Below are 17,453 nucleotides of genomic sequence, written 5' to 3' on the forward strand. Positions count from 1 at the left end.
GGTTCCTCACCGGCTCCTGCTGGGGGCCCACCGCCGCTTACAGGTGGTTCTGCGAGGTCTGCCTGTTTTGGGTGTGCGGCCGGGTCCACCCGGTCGCCGTTCTGCTGTGCCGCTAGTGGTGGCCGCCCTCACAAAGGGCCTCGGTGAGGGGCAGGCGAAGCGCTCCGTAAGGGTAGTCCAGTCCCACGCGCCGCACCCCAGCCCTGTTCTGCCCAGTCCAGGGATGTCCGCCACTCTCTGTGTCCACTGCAGGTCTACTGGCAGGTGACTTGCACAAACAGTCTGAGGCACTAGTTACCGCCTTAGAAGCTAGCACTGGACAAGGGGGCCCTTCGCGGGGCCAGTTCGATAGGGAAACCACGTCCCAGAAGGAAACCGGGGGGGGGGGGGAATCACAGCCTCACTCCCTCATACCTCATGTGCCCCACAAGAGCCGAAGCAGCAGGGCACTCGTGGGCACACTGACGCGCTATGTGCAGCGGCACTGTCGTCCGTTGTGTCACAGTCTCCAGTGCTGGCAGGTGCCCCTACGTAGTCCACCACCGTCTAAGCGCCCCACCGCTCACAGGGGCGAGTGCTGGGGACGGGGGGAGAGCCCCTGCAGCTTGGGGAGGGCAAACTGGTGTCACGCGCCCTACTGCCGCCGTTATGCCCACTCCCAAGTCACTCCCGGAGCACAGTCCTCCGATATGGATCACCCGCTCACTGCTTTGTGTGGGGCCAAGTAGTCCACTTATGCTCCGTCACTCCACAGCGCGCAGGGGAGAATGGCGACCATCCAGTTCCTAGGGGCCCGGGAGCAAGCCACAGCAATGGGGGGGTTAGATGTGCGTCCGCCTCCCGCCGCCGCTGCCTCCGCTCTCCGGCCGCTCCAGAGATTCAGTCCTTCGTATGGGCCCCCCGATCGCTGCTTTAGGTGGGTGCAGAGGTTCTGGTGCTGCGCAGCTGTTCGGGTTGGCGCGTACCGTCGTTGGTTTCCCGATGGTCCAGAGCCTCTGTCAAGCTCCAGGGAGAACTACCGGTTCCAGCCCTCTAGGCGTCCAGGTGCTATGGGTCGCCTCCAGAAGCCGCAGGGCGGCGCCTTAGTCTGCGGTCCAGGGGGGGAAGCTCACCGTCATCCACTCAGATGTCCTCCGCTCCCCGCGGTGTTGGGGCCGAGCCGCTCCAGGTAGGCGCTCCCTGATAGCCTCGGGATAGGTGGTCAGCAGTTGTAGGGCGATGGAGCGCGATCGCGTGTCTTCCGGGTCGCGCAGTGTAGGCCTCTAAGTCAGAAGCCGGCCTCGGCAACCCCAGTCGGGGGCCACCCCTTACGCAAGGCCGCTGCCGCAACGTGGTATGCGTCTGGCAAGCCGCGCTCCTCGCCGGCTGCCGTCACCGGGGCAAACCGTGGCCACCCACCACTTGAGTGAGGCGAGGGGGGTCCAGGAGGGTCTCAGGGTGATGGGAGGTCGGCAGGGCTCCCACAGAAGCTGTATGAAGCTATATTCGGTGGACGGCGAGAAGGAGCTCTGATCTATGCGTCCTACCTTGCCGCCATCTTGGCCACGCCCCCTGTTATTTTACTTTAAACTAATTTTAGATGGAGTGCTTAACCTACCTGACGGATTTCTCTCATGTTCCCCTAAAGCCTTATCCCAAGGGCTTTGGGGAGTACAGATCCTGCAAGCCTCCAACATATTCATCTATTCCCACCGTGGACTCTCCTAGGGTTCTGAGTTCTTGTCCAAACTTTGGTGACATGCTCCTTCCTTTTGGGGCAGAGGGACTTTCAGGGGACACTAGTTTGCTAATAGTACAGCATTTTATATAAACTCTTTTATGTTTTATGCAAAATAAACAATGTAGTGCAACACATGACATATCTCAATGCAGTAACCATTTATCAGCACTTCACATATCTAATAACAAATAGTCTATATTGTTCTGAGGTACCACAGTACACTGTCAAGAAAGATTTGGATTATGTTTTGTTCAACTGGAAATGGTTCCACCAGCGACCCCCATTTCGTGGTGTTTATGTGGGCATCAATGTGCTCTTTAAATTGCTTCTTCAGTAGGTGGACAGCTGTCCATCCCCTTGAGCCAGTCATGTTTTGGGGTGGCATCTGCCTTCCAATATTAAGCCACATCCCTATTCTCAAGCAAAGCTCCAATGCCTGTTCGCTCCCTCTCGTGCCCCCCCTCCCCCCATCTCATCCAACGCACCTAGTTAGATCATCATGTATGTATTGCTAGTAATGTAAAATACTTTGGGCCTTTTCAGACCATACGATAAACATCCCCTTCATTTTGATGGCACCTGTAGCATTTAGGGGAGGGGATCTTTCCCATTTTTCGAAGAAAGCGTCACTAGTGTGTAACATATTTTATGTAAAAAGTTAATTTGAGTACATCTCAGCCTGGCTGAAATGCCCTGTGTACACGGGGCAATAGTTCCGCCCTTCAGTCAATACTACGTCTTTTAAGCTTGTGGTCCCTTGGGAGCTTCCGCACTTCACAAAAAGGAAGTACAAGCTAAGTAAATATATTTTTTTCAGACTCTATTATTTGCAGCAACCTTACATGGTAGTGAGGTGGATTGAACTATCGGCTATTAAGACAGATCCGTGGGATGATAAATCTATTACAAAGATGTGTGGGCAACCTGCAGGCCTCAGGTTTGAACCTGTCCTGGTCCACTCAGCCCCTCATCTTTCTGAGATTGATAAAATGAGTACCACTGAGTTAGTGAGGTGATAGTAGTACATGTTATTACAAAGCATTGAGACTTGTGTGAAAGAGTGGTGTATATTTATGTTGTTGTTGTTATAACTTTATGGTAATAAAACATCTTAGACGTTTACCCAGCCTGAAGAGTTCTCTAAGGTGCCATATTGCCAATACCATGCCTTCACAGTACCATGCTTATTGTGCTGTGTTCTTGCCTTACCTCTGAGAGCAGACGATGGCAGCATCTTGGTGTTTCTGAAAGCACTCCTCTTTGGAGGTCACTTGAGAGATGATTCTCAGGTTTGACCAGGCTGAACTTACATGGCTTTGGCAGCTGCCACTACCCTGATTATATTGATTGACTATTTAAATTCTTGGATTTGCAAATGAAAGTGGAAGAAAGACCAAACACTAAACTTACCAACCTTCTCTGCTTAGTTCATCTGCCTTCACTCCTTCATACAACTGCCTGTTACCGCCTCTAAAGAAAATTACCTACGGATGGCCTCCTGAAAAACAGTAAAGGGAATAAGGGAGGTGTAATCGGGCATGTGGAAAGCAGGGTGTGCATTTACTGAGACTTAAACTTTTCTGCTTTGTTATGTGATCCAGTGTTTTCTGTTATCGGGTAGGACATCCCGAATGTATAACGAAATGTTGAAAGTGGGGCTGATAGACAAAAGACACTGAAGTTACTACAAAAGTTAATTGCTCCAAATTCATATGTAGATGTCCTAAGAACATTTAGGCAGAACAGTTTATTAACTAATAGGTGTATTGTACACCGGCTCAAGGTTTATTTTAGCTAGAAGTAAAGCATTTTCACAAGTTTAAAGATTACTGTAAGAACTATCCACGCAGTAGGGCGATGGTATGGAACAGTCAAGACAAAGGCCGAGATTCTTTGAGCGTCAGCTAGAAAAACCAGCCACAATTATGAACTAAAGGAAGAGCTTTCCCAGTGGGGTTGAGGCAACTCAGATTGTTGTTAAGTTGGGTGGTCCCAAGAGCCTATGGCCGAAGGAATTGGACAGTCCCTGCATAAGTCAGGCCTGTTGTTGAGCAGAGCTTGAAAACTGAGAGCAAAGTAGGACTGACACCATTGAGAGATTATAAACAGACGATAAGCAAACTGCTATGAAGAACAGACTAGGACCACTGGCCCTGTAGATTGAATGACTCGATAAAACAAAGGAAGATGACAGGCATGGTCCAAGGGTGGAGAGCAGAAAGTTTGTCTCAAACTGCCATGATGACCGTCCAGTTAGTTGGCACGGGGGGCATAAAAAGGAGTCATTTTAAATATTGTGCACGAAGACTTGAAAACTGCAACTGGCACAAATTGGAAACACTGTAACAGTTAGGATTTTGGGGCGCATTTCTGGCTCCCTCTTGGGAGTACTGCCGAAATAAAACATTGGGCCCCAAGTGTTATGTTTTTTTTTTTTTTTACATTTCCGTATATATTTATCCATATTTATTTTTTGCTGATTTTATCTATATCCATATTTATTTTGACTTTTGTGAAAAAAAAGCTGTAATGATTATATTTCCACATTTATTTAACCGATAAATATGACCTCATGTTTGAATGCTTGCCAGGTTGCAAATCTCTGAACACTAGCAGAAGATAAATTAATGTACTTATAAGAAAATATGCACATTTCAGTATCAACCTTAATCCACACAGCTATTGGCCTGGCGTTCACGGCAGACAGTATTTAGAATCACTCAAAAGCAACCCAATTTTCGTTTTCATCCACATTTAAAAATAAATACAGACAAGAAAAGAAATGTTTTTGTGTCTGGATTTATCTGTAAAAATCAGTAGAAATGGGGAACTTTAATAACGCATCCTCTAGGCTAGGGCCATGAGGGCGACTGAAGTAATAACACCCCTAGAAGGGAGCACCAAGTGCTGCTCTTATAGTGACACTGGATGATAGTGAATGAATGACTACGCACTTATATAGTGCATGGCTACCCGGAGGCATCCCAGCGCATTAGATAACCGAGTCATTGCCTCACGGTTCAGGCAAACAGAAAGGTCTTTAACATCTTCCTGAACCTGAGATGGTTCACTTCAAGTCTGATGGTGTCAGGAAGCAGATTCCAGAACTTTGCAGCCTGTAAAGAAAAATGTCTGCCACCCATGCGGGTTATCATAATCCTAGGGATGGTCAGTAGATTCTTGTTACTGGACCTTAAAGTCCGAGAGGTCTGGTAAGGACAGAACATAGGTTGGATTAAGGCAGGCCCGGCTTCCGACATCGCTTTATGCACGATAGTCATGGCCTTAAACCAGATCCTCTGCTGTACTGGCAGCCAGTGTAGTTGGCGTAATGCTGGCTTAGCTGAACTCCGCCGAGGGATGTCCAGTAGCAGGTGGGCCGCACAATTTGGTACGGTTTGTAGGATTTTGACTGTTCCCTGTGGGGCCCCTAAATAAAGAGCATTCGAGTAATCCAATCTCGAGAGGATTAGGGCCTGTACTGGAATCCGCCTGGCTTTGAATGGGAGGAGCTTAACATTTTTTCTAATTCCTCTTATTAAAGCGTAGCAGGTGGCTGCCACCTTCCGAGATTGCACCATAAAACTAAGAGTTGGGTCTAACCAGACCCCAAGGCTCTTAATTTGCTCTTTGGGAGAAGGAGGCTGTCCAAGACTACTAGGCCACCATGCATCCACTGAAGAGGGTGCATTGTGCCCAAGCATCATAACCTCAGTTTTTGTACCATTGAGCTTCAGGAAGGACTCATCCATCCACTCAAGGACATCACTGAGACATGAGGAGAGATGATTGTAGGCTGAGTCCTGCCCAGAGAGAGAAATTACTAGCTGGGTGTCGTCAGCGTAGGTAACCAGTTGCACCCCCCAGGGCAACACCACCTCAGCCAATGGTCTCATGTAGATGTTAAACATGGTAGGGCCGAGGGATGATCCCTGGTGAACGCCACACTGGAGAGGCATCCGGGTGGAGGAAACCTCGTCCTCATAAACAGTGAAGGTCCTATCCGTCAGGAAGGAGTAGAACCATTTTAATGCGGTGCCGGACACCCCTACATCACTCAACCTTTGAATCATAATGGAGTGATTGACGGTATCGAAGGCCGCGCTGAGGTCTTATAATATAATAGCTGCACAGTTTCCAGCATCAACTACCTTTCTGGCCTCTTCAACCACAGCAATGAGGGCGGTCTCTGTGCCCTGTTTGCGTCTGAAACCGGTCTGGGTGGAATGTAGTGCGTTATTATTTTAGAGGAAGGCAGAGAGCAAAGAATTCACATGCCTTTCGCCCACCTTGCTGATGGTTGGTAGCAAGGAGATGGGGTGGTAATTTGCCCAGTCCTCCGGATTTAAGTTGGGTTTTTTCAATAGAGCTTTTACTCTCGCCTGCTACCCCGCTGCCATAGAGGAATTAACCACCTCCTGAATGACTGGGGCGACCGTCTCAGATACCCTCTTAAGAATGGTGGGAGGAACAGCGTCGACCGGAGACCCCGATTTGAGGTTGCCTAGGAGAAGCTGTACCATCGAGGAGTCAAGCGGATTAAGCTCCTCAAGCCTCATCATGCCAAGAGGGGAGGGGGGGCGAAGTGGCCCCGAGACCGTCTGATGAAACGAAGAGTAAATATTGGCCACTTTAGAGGCGAAGAGGTTTGTTAGTTCCTCACAGCGGGAGTGGGCAAGGAGTGGATCGTTAAGGGGACCCAAGGGAGTGACCAAAGACTTTGAAAATTTCCCGAGGGGAATTGGAAGCTAGGGCAATCTTTCCTTAATAATATTCTGACTGAGTAGATTTAATTTTTTACTTATAGTTCCGCAATGCAGTTCTATAGCTCTCTTTACTTATATCCGAAAAGTCTTTCCTCCATTTTCTCTCTTGCTGCTTACAGATAAGTTTAAGAGATTTGAGTTCGGGGGTGTACCATGCTTTTTTATTGGTGCCACTCCTGTGGTGCAGTTCAGTTTTGGGGAGGGCGACATCCAATGAGGACTCCAGCCACTGATTAAAAAGGGCGTTGGCCACTAAGGGATCCTTGCTACTCATGGGCATAGATTTCCTCAGATTTAAGGTCCATTCTTCTACCGAAAGTTTGGACCAGATTCTGCACAGTTTTTTAGATATGTTAGCCGGGGGTGCCTGCTCGTATGGGAGCAAAGAAAAGGAAAGAAGTGCATGATCAGACAGTTCCAGTGCAGCTGAAGTAGCACAGCCCCTGAAGGGAGAGCCAAGTACTGCGCATCCGTCACCCCGCATGTTGTTACAACGCGGTTGTTACAATGACCGGGTTGTAACAATGCATACCATTACCCCGCAAGTCATTACAACGACTCCCTACTGTCTGCACAGACTGGAGTTGGAATAGTAAATTATACTATTCCAACATCCAGCGCCCCCCTCCGCAAGTCATTGTTACGACTTGCGAGGTAATGGTATGCGTCGTTACAACGCAGTCGTCGTAACAACCGCGTTGTAACAACATGCGGGGTGAGGGAAAGCGGAAAAAAGAGGCATATTCCTTTTAGAGTGCTACTGCAGTAAGACAGCCCTCGGGGAGGAAGAGACAAGTAATGCTCCTATATTGACACCTTCTGGAGGGTCTAAAAGTGCTGCTGAAGTAAAAGCCCCCGGGCAGGGAGATCCCAATACTGCTCTTACGGTGACACTTGAAGGAGCGGGGAGGGAGTGCATTGAAGAACGCAGACCCTAATGTGGAAGAGTCAGAACCGGATTTTACACTGAACTCTGCTGGTCAGGAGTGGGGCTACTATAGATGGATGAAACGTCCGGGGATAGGATCCAAATGCTAACCATATATGCTGCTTATTTTATCCTGCAATCTTCTGTCTACTCTCGTGGTTTTCAAGTTCCATCCTAGTAGAGGTCTAACCGCTCTCTAAACTAGCTTGTTGAATCAAAACCCAAGCATACAAGGGTACCTGCAGCCTAGGACCCCTCTTATTTCTGCTGTGACTTTATTCCTCTCTCTTTTAGATGAGTCAGTCACTCTCTGGTATGATGCTGTGAAGCCTCCACACTCAGCACTGCACTGGAGTCTCCTGCATCCCCTGGTGGAACCGCAAGCCAAAAGCCGGAACAAGGTCCGGGCTGTCCGCCATCTGATCCAAAATCTGAGACTGCTCAAATCCCAGGCGGAGGTGGAGTTGATGAAGACCGCAGGCAGGATCTCCTCCCAGGTACACACAACTTAAGCATGATAAATACATTGACTCAGTGCCTTAGTACACATGGGTTGCACTTTCCTGGTCTGCACTGTGGTATGCCCTTCACTGGATGAGCCTGGCACAAACCTGGACAGTGTGCTGAACGATGGAGGGTAACACATGGCTGCCGCTGTGCAGACACATGCTTATGCCTGCTTAGGGATAGCACAGCACTGAAAGGTGGGCTAGCGTTGAGAAATTCTGGTCTGTCTTCCAATGCAGAATTATTGACAAGTCTTTGAGGATACTGTTGCGACCTGTCACAAGCAGGCACAGTGACTGACTGCACCCAGCTGAAGGAGAGGTGACTGGATGTTGGCTGGGACCTCTTTGCCCACTTTCCTAAGGGTCCAAGCTGAGGTCGTTCATGTGAAATGTGAAGCTCCCTCCCCACATGCTTATTTACCCTGGCACCTGTGCTTCAATAAAGCGGAGGCATAAAAGCAACAGTTTTCCCTCCTTTGTATGGGGCCACTCACACTTTGCGAAGGCGCAGTCCATATTACCGAAGGCGCTGCACAGGCATCTCCTGCCCCTTCTGTAATACCAAAGTACCCCAGGGTGGAGCAAAAAAGGAGGCACAAATAGCTGCTTCACCCATGGGACATTTTCCATAATACAGCTCTCAACATGCAAAGTGAAATGCTGTGCAGTTTGCTCCCACGATGTATAGCATGTTTTTCCTGCCACAGATTGTGGGAGTTAACACTTGCGATTTTCTCCCAGAATGCAGTCTCATTTTGTGCACAGTCTGAAGTTTGCACCTCCAATGGGACCTGCTACCCCATCTTGTTTGGGACCAAAGCATTTGGTTAGTTCTATCCCTTTGTGAAAAGTTGTATATTCAGACACTGCACCAGTCAGTGAAGTATTTAAACACTGTTTTCTTTATTCTTTTTTTAATATTTAATTTTATCTGCTTTCATCAGCAGCATTAAAAAAAGAAACAAGTGTTTTCGAACTTAGTTCAGGTTAAATTAAGCAAGGTGTTCTTCTTATGTGGACATAGTTTGATCGCCAACTAGGGCATATCGTGGGAATTATGTGAGAGGCAGAAATTCTTAGTGCTTGCTTGGCTACATTAATGAAATGGGCTGACGTTTTGGAATACTAGTGGTTGCTAGGATCCTAAATCTAAACTCTTGTATTAATTAATTATGCTTGCATAAAAGGATATTGAGTTTACAATGCTTCTAGTGCACCAGAGTTCCCAATTATGATAATGAATAATCTTTAAACTCCACTCTCCCTGGGGACCACCCCATACTTCCATCACTAGTGTCTTAGCTGTAAAAATAGATTATTCAGTTAAAAGAGCGCTAAGGACATCTGTTATTTTATGGTCACAAGTTTGAATCACAAGCATGCTGACCTCAACCTTCCGTCCTGCCTAGGTTGGTAGATCTGATAGAGATATCTAGCCGCATATTCCTTACTTTTGAATTTCCTAGGCGTCAGACTGGTTCTGGAAGATTTTTCTTCAAGCTAAAACCCTGCGTTTTGGTCGGCTCCACATGACGTTGTCGGCATCATCTGCGCCATTGAGCCGTCCGCGTCACCTGTATAGGTACCACCTCAGCGCGTTGACTTCAGTTCTTTTCTTTCCGCGCCAGGTAGTGTAGGTTCATGAACAGAGGTACCCTCTGTCACTTTTTGGCAGACTTTGTTCGTCATTTTGTCGACCCTTTTTTGGTGTGTATGTTTTTTCCTCATGTCAAAGAAGACTTCTGTTTTCAAGCCGTGCAGTGCCTGTCACCACGCCATGTCGGTAACAGACCCACACCTGGTTTGTGTCTGGAGCGCAACCATGACTCAAAGTTGTGCTCCGACTGCTGGGCCATGGCTCGAAAAGCTTTGAGGGAACAGTCCCTAAAGCTGCTTGTGGCCAGGCGCTCAGCACCACGTCGTTCTCCCCGCAGGTCTTGTTATTGGTCGCGAGGAATGTCTGGGCACTGCTCCAGGAGTCTCAAGTCTTTGTTCTCCCACTCAAAGTCGCCGAGTTGATCAGGTAAGAAGCACAAGAAATATAAGAAATCGAAGCGTCCTTTGACCTCTCCCCGGCTGAAGCGACAAAGGTGTCTCGACTCTCTTAGCCCCGTTCCTGGGAACCTGCGCCAGGATTGGCTCCACACTTCCCAGGAGCCGGAGCGACCCCCAGCCAGCGTAAGGAATTGTATGATGCATTGTGCCTCATATTTGGGCTGCCTAACTCTACTGGTGCATCTTTGGACCCCGGAGACTCAGAGGGGGCTCCATTGGGTTCCGCACCAGCACCGGTCCCAACACTGCTTACTGGCGGTGCTAGCCCCATTGCGATCCCCGACGACAAAGAGTCGGATTGAAGCCTTCAGGCGCCGATACCGGTGCCAATAGGACCCTTAGGTTCTAGGTCGCTTTCTATGCCCTATTCTGAAGCGCTAGGAATGGAGGAAGATTGAGAGGGGTCGCTAGACCCTTTACAAGATCAACCTTATTAAGAAATGAACTGGTATGAGGAATTGGCTGAAGCCAGCGAGCTGGATACCGCTCCAGATTATGGCCTACTTTCTCCTGCTACAGTGGCTACAGAGGTTGGAGCATCATATGCTATAGTTGTGCTGATGCAAGCTGAGGTCCTGGGCCTTCAGCTTCCCGTGGCAGTCAAGACGAACATCTTGACAGTGCTTCTGCAGCTCGGTGTCTCCTCCTCAGAACACTTGGTGCCTTTCAAAGAGACCTTAACTGATATCCTACTGGGTACCTTGTCTATACCCAGCACAGGTTCTCCTGTGAATAGGGCAATTTCACACCGCCATCACCCTGCACTGGGTGATCCAAATTTCCTCACCAGCCACCCTACCCCTGAGAGCTTGGTGGTCCAACCCTCTACCTCCCAAGGCGCGTTCTCTTCCGCACCCCTATATAGGGAATCCAAGAGGCTGGATAGTTGGGATAAGAAAATATTTTCTCCTGCCAGCCTTGAATTGTGGTTGGAGAACTCTTCATGATTATTGGGCCGTTATTCCCATACTTTGTGGGAACCGGTTGCGCAAGTATTGCCTCAGGTCGCAGAGGAGGCCTGGGTCATCCTCTCCCAAGCAGTATCAGACGGGAGAGATGCGGCAAAGTTCACCATTCGTTGTGTTCTTGACGCAACTGACTCGCTGGGCAGAGCAATTATTTTTTTTTTTACAGTGGCTATTCGACGCCATGCCTGGTTGAGGACTTCTGGCTTTTCAGGCAATGTACAGCCTCTCTCCTGGACATGCCCTTTGCTTGCACCGTCTCTTCGGAGACAAGGCAGTCATGGCGCTGGAGTTCTTTAAGGACTCACAGGCTACGGCCATGTCCTTGGTCCTCCCAGTGGCCACTCAAGCCCAGTCTGCCTTTTGCCCCTTTCATGGCTACAGAAGGAGATTTGAGCCGCGCCAGCCATATACCAGCCACAACACAGCGCAAATTCAACATTCTCTGTGCTGCTCATTCTAACCCTGTGGGTCGGGCACCCTGAGGTCGGGTCAGTCCACCACCCCCCTTGCAACCTCAGCCTCCAAACCTTCCTAGGCCAGCCCTTCAAGATCATGGGCGGCCAGTTGGTGGCAGGATAAGCCATCACCTTCACCAATGGCAGAACATCACCTCGAACAGGTGGGTCCCCCAGATAGTCCACAGGGGTTACTCCCTCCCCTTCAAGACTACTCCTTCCTCCATTCCTCCAACTTACGACCGGCTGATGGAGGATCACCTGACTTTGCTTCAGGAGGAAGTGAGGACTCTTTTGGCCAAGAGAGCCAAAGAGAGGGTTTCTGCGCCAGAAGTAGGCTGTAGTTGGTATTCTCGCTACTTTCTGGTCCTGAAGAAGGAAAAGGGCCTGCGCCCTACCCTAGATCTGCGAGCCCTCAAATACTTCCTAAAAAAGGAAACGTTCATGATGCTCACTTTAGCTCAGGTGTTGTCTGCCCTGGACCCAGGAGACTGGATGGTAGCATTGGACTTGCAGGACGCCTATTTTCACATTCCCATCCTACCTGCTCATTGGCACTACCTGCGGTTTATGGTAGGCCTTGAGCACTTTAGTTCACTGTGCTCCATTTTGGCCTTACTAGTGACCCTCGGGTGTTCACTAAGGTGATGTCGGAGGTCGCAGCTCATCATGGCAGATCATGGGTGTCACTCCTCCCGTATATTGACCACTGGCTGTTGAATGCGTGTTCGCCCCAGCCTGTCGTCTCCCACCTCCAGACTATGGCGAACCTCCTGCATTCGCTGGGGTCTATATCAACGTGCCAAAGTAACACCTAACTCCCTCTCTGATGCTCCCTTTTATTGAAGCTGTTTTGGACACAGTGCATTTTCGGGCCTATCCTCCCGAACGGCGAGTCCAGGATATTCAGGCTACGATACTGATGTTTCAGCCTCTGTCCTGGATTTCAGTGAGATGACTCTGAAGCTGCTGGGCCTCATGGCCTCCTGTATCCTGCTAATGTCACATGCAAGATGGCATTTGCGGCCTCTGCAGTTGGACTTGAAGTTCCAGTGGGCACAGCATCAGGGGAATCTCTCCAACATGTTCCAGATCTCAGAGAGAACTGCACATGACTTGTAGTGTTGGCTTACTGACCGCAATTGGGTCAGAGGCAGACCCCTCTCCCTCCTCCAACCAGACCACACAGTAGTGACAGATGTGTCACTTCTGGGTTTGGGCGCTCATCTGGAAGAGGAGGAGATCAGAGGACTCTGGCTCAGGCGGAATCCGGACTCCACATCTACCTGCTGGAGCAGCGAGCGATTCACTTGACATTGAAAGCTTTTTTTCCTTCGGTAAAAGGAAAGCTGGTTCAAGAGTTCATGGACAACACCACCACCATGTGGTACTGCAACAAACAGGGCGGGGTAGGGTTGTGGACCTTTTGTCAAGAGGCCCTATGTCTCTGGACTTGGCTGGAACAGCAGGGCATATCCCTGGTGGTTTAACACCTGGCAGGTTCTCTGGACACCAGGGCGGACAAACTCAGCCCTCGATACCTTGTGGATCACGAATGGCGTCTCCATCTGCAGGTGGTGCAAGGTCTCTTTTAACAGCAGTGAGAGCCTTGGTTAGATCTGTTACAATCCCCAAAGGCTCATGTTCAACGTCAGAAAACATTCTCGGATGCATGACTAAAGTGGCAGAGTGGATGTCTGGTAACTTCTTGAAGCTTAATGGGGATAAGACAGAAGTGATGATATTCGGATCAGCGACATCAAAGTGCAACAGCAAGTGTTGGCCCCAGCCCTTACTTGTACCTGGATCATAAGGATGCTCAAAAAAATCTTCCCTCTCACTCAACGGCCAGCATGAATACTGGTAGCACTGGCCTTGGTAATGTCTAGACTCGATAACTCTAACTCACTATACCTGGACTCCAAAAAGAACACACAGTAGAAACTTCAGGTGCTGCAGAATGCACTGGCCAGTTAGGGGCTAGAATCTCTGCACCGGCTCCCTATCAATAGACGTATTAGCTTTCAGTAACTCTGCATGGTACACAAGTCACTCTATATACCTTACCCGTCAAGATTAAAAACAATGATCAGATGACACTCCCCCAGCAGACCTCTTTAATCTTCGCTTCAAATGCGACTGGTGGTACCAAGAACCAAAAAGAGGAGATGGGGTGACAGAGCATTCTCGGTGGCAGCAAGCAAACTCCGGAACTCCCTTCCTCTCACTCTAAGGGCCATCCCCCTTCTTTTACCATTCAGAAAGGCTCTTAAGACATGGCTTTTCTCGGTCTAGCTTCTATCTGGGGTAGTTTCTCTTTCAGTTCCCTTCCGTACGGCTGGTCTTCAGCGCCTTGATGCCTTAGGGTAATTGTTGCGCTTTACATATTGCAAATCAAACCAAATTGCAAATCAAGCTCGGAGCCGCTTTTCATCTTGAGTGGAGCTCAGGCCTCCTATACACCTTTCTGCCAATACCACTCCTGTCCAGAGTGCTCAGGAAGATCAGGAGTGACTGGGCCCGAGCCATTCTTGTGGCTTTGGACTGGGAATGGAGAGTCTGGGATCCCAACCTTCTCCAACTGATCATTGATTCTCAGATCAGGCTGCCCCTTGGGGAGTACCTTTGTCGCAGCAGCAGGGGAGGGTCCTTCCCCCGAACCTGTCAACTCTACGCCTTGTTTCACAGTGATGTTGCGCAGAGAATGAGTGGTGGCGGTTGATAGCATTCGACATTCCTTCAGAAGTTTTAATGTTATTTTGGCAGCCTGACATCTCTCTACCAAGCCTGTGTGTGCCTGCAGATGCCACAAATTTGTAAAATATTGTTCAGAAAGGTTTATTTCTTCTTCCCTTTCTCAAGTTTTGCTTTTTATTTTGACCCTCTTCTCAGCAGGGTTCTGCACTGGGCACTCTTAGAGGGTACCTTTCAGCTCTGTCTGCCTTCATGAAGCTGCCACATCAACCCTCATTATTCAAATCTAGATTGTAAATATATTCCTCTAAGGAGTTGTACATATATTCCCACCTTCTGCTTTCATTATGCCTCAGTGGGACCTTAATTTGGTGTTTATCTTTCTAATGTGTGATCCATTTGACTCTGCATAATTGCCCCCTCTGGCTGCTTACTATCAAACAGCCTTTTTAGTGGCAATTACATCTGCAGGAGGGTGATCGAACTGCATGCTCTGTCATCCAAGCTCCTTCGCACTATGGCCTCTTTCTTACCGAAAGTGGTAACACCATTCCATGTGGGGCAATCTGTCACCTTGCCCACTTTCTACGCTCCTCCACAGCGCTCTAAAGAAGAGGACGGACTCCACTGTCTGGGACCCAAAAGAGCATTGTTGCTCTACCTTGACCGCACCAAAGAGTTCCGGTGGACGGGCAACTCATTGTGAGGTACGTTGGATCAAAGAAATGTTGTGCAGTGCAGAACAGGACTATCTCACAATGGGTTGTCCTATGCATCCAAATCTGCTACACTCTGGCCACAAAGCAGCCTTCTGAAGGCTTAAGGGCTCATTCCACCAGAACTAAGGCTGCTACCACGGTATTGCAATGTGGAGTTCCAGTCCTCGACATTTGTCAGGCAGCAACGGGGGCATCCTTGTACAAGTTTACGAAGCACTACAGCCTGGACAGTTAAGTCCGCAGGGACGGCTTTATTGGCCGCTCTGTCCTGCAGAACTTCCTGGTCTAAACTTTTCCGCAGTCCCTGCGCCGGGGATGGTATTGTTTGGGTATCTATTCAAAGGTAAGGAATCTGCAGCTAGATGTCTCTATCAGATGGGCAAGTTACTTACTTTTGGTAATGCCTTATCTGATAAGGACATGATCTAACAGCAGATTCCTTACCGGTCCACCCATCCTCCCTGCACTGTGGACAGGGATGATCCCTTTCAGGGCCCTAATTGTTCAAAACACACCAATGTCAGTGCTCTTCATTGCTCCGCGCTACTGAAGTGGAAAGTCGTGAAAAGTAAATGACGTCAGAACGCGCCGAGGTGGTGCCTATATTGGTGAAGCAGACTTCACACCGGCACGGATGACTTTATCTGGAGCCGTCCAACGCCACCTACTAGCTCACAGGAGTATTGCTCAAAGAAAAATCTTCCGGATCCAGTCTGATGCCTGGGAAATTCAAAGTTAAGGAATCTGCGGCTAGATCATGTCTCTACCAGATACGGTATTACCGAAAGTAAGTAACTTGTCCATTGAGCAACATTAAATTGGGTGGTGATAATAATTTTAAATACATCAGTTGAAAAAATTTAGAAGTGTGGTGTGAAGTGCTGCATACAACACGTTATCTGGTCAATTGTCCAGTATTAAGTGAACATATGTTTGTTGTATAGACAGAGCAAATGCTATCTGGGGACCTTTGGGAATTTGTAATCTTAATGCCTTTATTTGTATTTATTTTCAGTTGATGTATCAGTGGTTTAGAACCTATCAGGCTCTTGAGTCAGAGCAAAACATTCTTGTTCAATTGATCACATTAGGAAAGGACTAAAAATGTCAATAAATATTTGTTAGAAATCCCTAAAAAATGTGTTGCTGTTGTTAAGATCTTTAAAGTTTCTCAGTCCACAGATGAGTTAATTACTGAGTCTAAGCAAGTCTTACTCACCTCTTACTTATTAGAAAAGTGGCGTTACGATCTCTGTTATATTGCCTCTCATGGGCAACACACACACATGAGTTGGGTTGCCTATCATTCTTTAAAATGTCTAAGCAATTGGCAAAGCCTTGTGACCTACAGCACAAATAATGCAAAATCTCCTAACTGATAATATGAACAGAATACAATACAAATATCCTCGCAAGCTGAGTCAAATCTGGTCAGTGAGGATAACCATGCAACCCAGCAAGAAAGTCTCCTGAGTGCCAAACCTGCCATGATGCCATATCAATGCCAAATTGTACCCTATTCAAATGCCCATTACATATCAGAGCACAGCCTTTCCTTCCTGTTCAAAGTGTTTTAGCTTATTGTCATCTACCACGCTTACAGAGTTCTCTAGTCCTTAGTCCATAATCTTGATGGTCTTGAGAGACGCAGGAAAGAGACTTTTACTCTGAAGTGAACAGTATATTCTGGCTAATTCAGATTGGGGAACTTTTTGTTTTCAGAGGCATGAAGAAAGAGCCTGTCCAATAACATACCAGACACTTTCCACTCCTTGGTAAATGCGAAAACAACACAACGGGACCTGGCTTGGTGACCTGTACAAATAACAGTGCTGAACTATCAAAACTCATATTCAACTTTGACTGTGACATGGCATCAGTATTTAACTGGACACAGCTCATTGGTTAACTGCTGAAGCTAAACATGTGTTGGCTATGACTATTTATATATCATAGGCTGAATAATGAAGTGGTTATTTACCAGTATGAGTAATTTTGAAGCTTGAAAAATATTCTGGATTCATATGCTATGCTTTATTCCACCATCTAGTGGTTGGGTCTAGAAACCTCTTGTTAGTCCTCCCTTTCTTTTTCTTTGTTGCTGGACATCATCTGTAGCCATTTGGTGCTGTGTCCATCCCTCCATGACATCAGATGTGTGGCCCCCAAACCACTGTGCAAGGTCGCCATCTTGAGATTCCTTTTTCCCCTTGGCGACTCTCCTTGTCTTTAATGGCTTCCTTTTATGTTTGAGCGGTGTCACAGTCTCTTTCAATTTTTTGCTGCACCTCATTTCCTGGGGTAGTCGGAGGGTCGCCTGTGAATCCAGAAAAGCCATCAAGCTGCAAAACTACTCCTGGTAAGTAACCATTTTGTTTCGAAGCGTGAATCTTTTCTGGATTTGCATGCTGTGTATTGATTTTATAGCAGTATCTTTGTTCACTTTTGAAGGTGGGGTTGAAATGAATCTGAGCTTGTTAACAAATGTTTCAGTTCTCTTTGTCCCACTTGTGATTCCTTGTTGACTTGGATGTCCACACAATAGTGTTTTGTGAAGGTGTGGATTGATGACCATGTGGCTGCCACACATTTGTTGGTGCCGCAATTGCCAAATTGAGAGCGGAGAAAGCTCCGGGTTT

At 48.0% G+C, this 17,453-nt stretch overlaps 1 protein-coding gene across 2 annotated transcripts in view; it reads left to right on the plus strand.

Moving 5' to 3' along the window:
* Positions 1 to 17,453, plus strand: part of XPNPEP3 (X-prolyl aminopeptidase 3) — a 160,524-nt gene that overhangs the window by 100,630 nt on the left and 42,441 nt on the right. For both annotated transcript variants that reach the window (XM_078640651.1, XM_078640654.1), the window contains one exon: positions 7,709 to 7,911. In XM_078640651.1, the coding sequence (XP_078496777.1) occupies positions 7,709 to 7,911 (203 nt within the window). The remainder of the gene's footprint in view (positions 1 to 7,708; positions 7,912 to 17,453) is intronic.

The sequence above is a fragment of the Lissotriton helveticus genome, chromosome 1_1 (assembly GCF_964261635.1).
Source record: "Lissotriton helveticus chromosome 1_1, aLisHel1.1, whole genome shotgun sequence".
NCBI classification, from domain to species: Eukaryota; Metazoa; Chordata; class Amphibia; order Caudata; family Salamandridae; genus Lissotriton; species Lissotriton helveticus.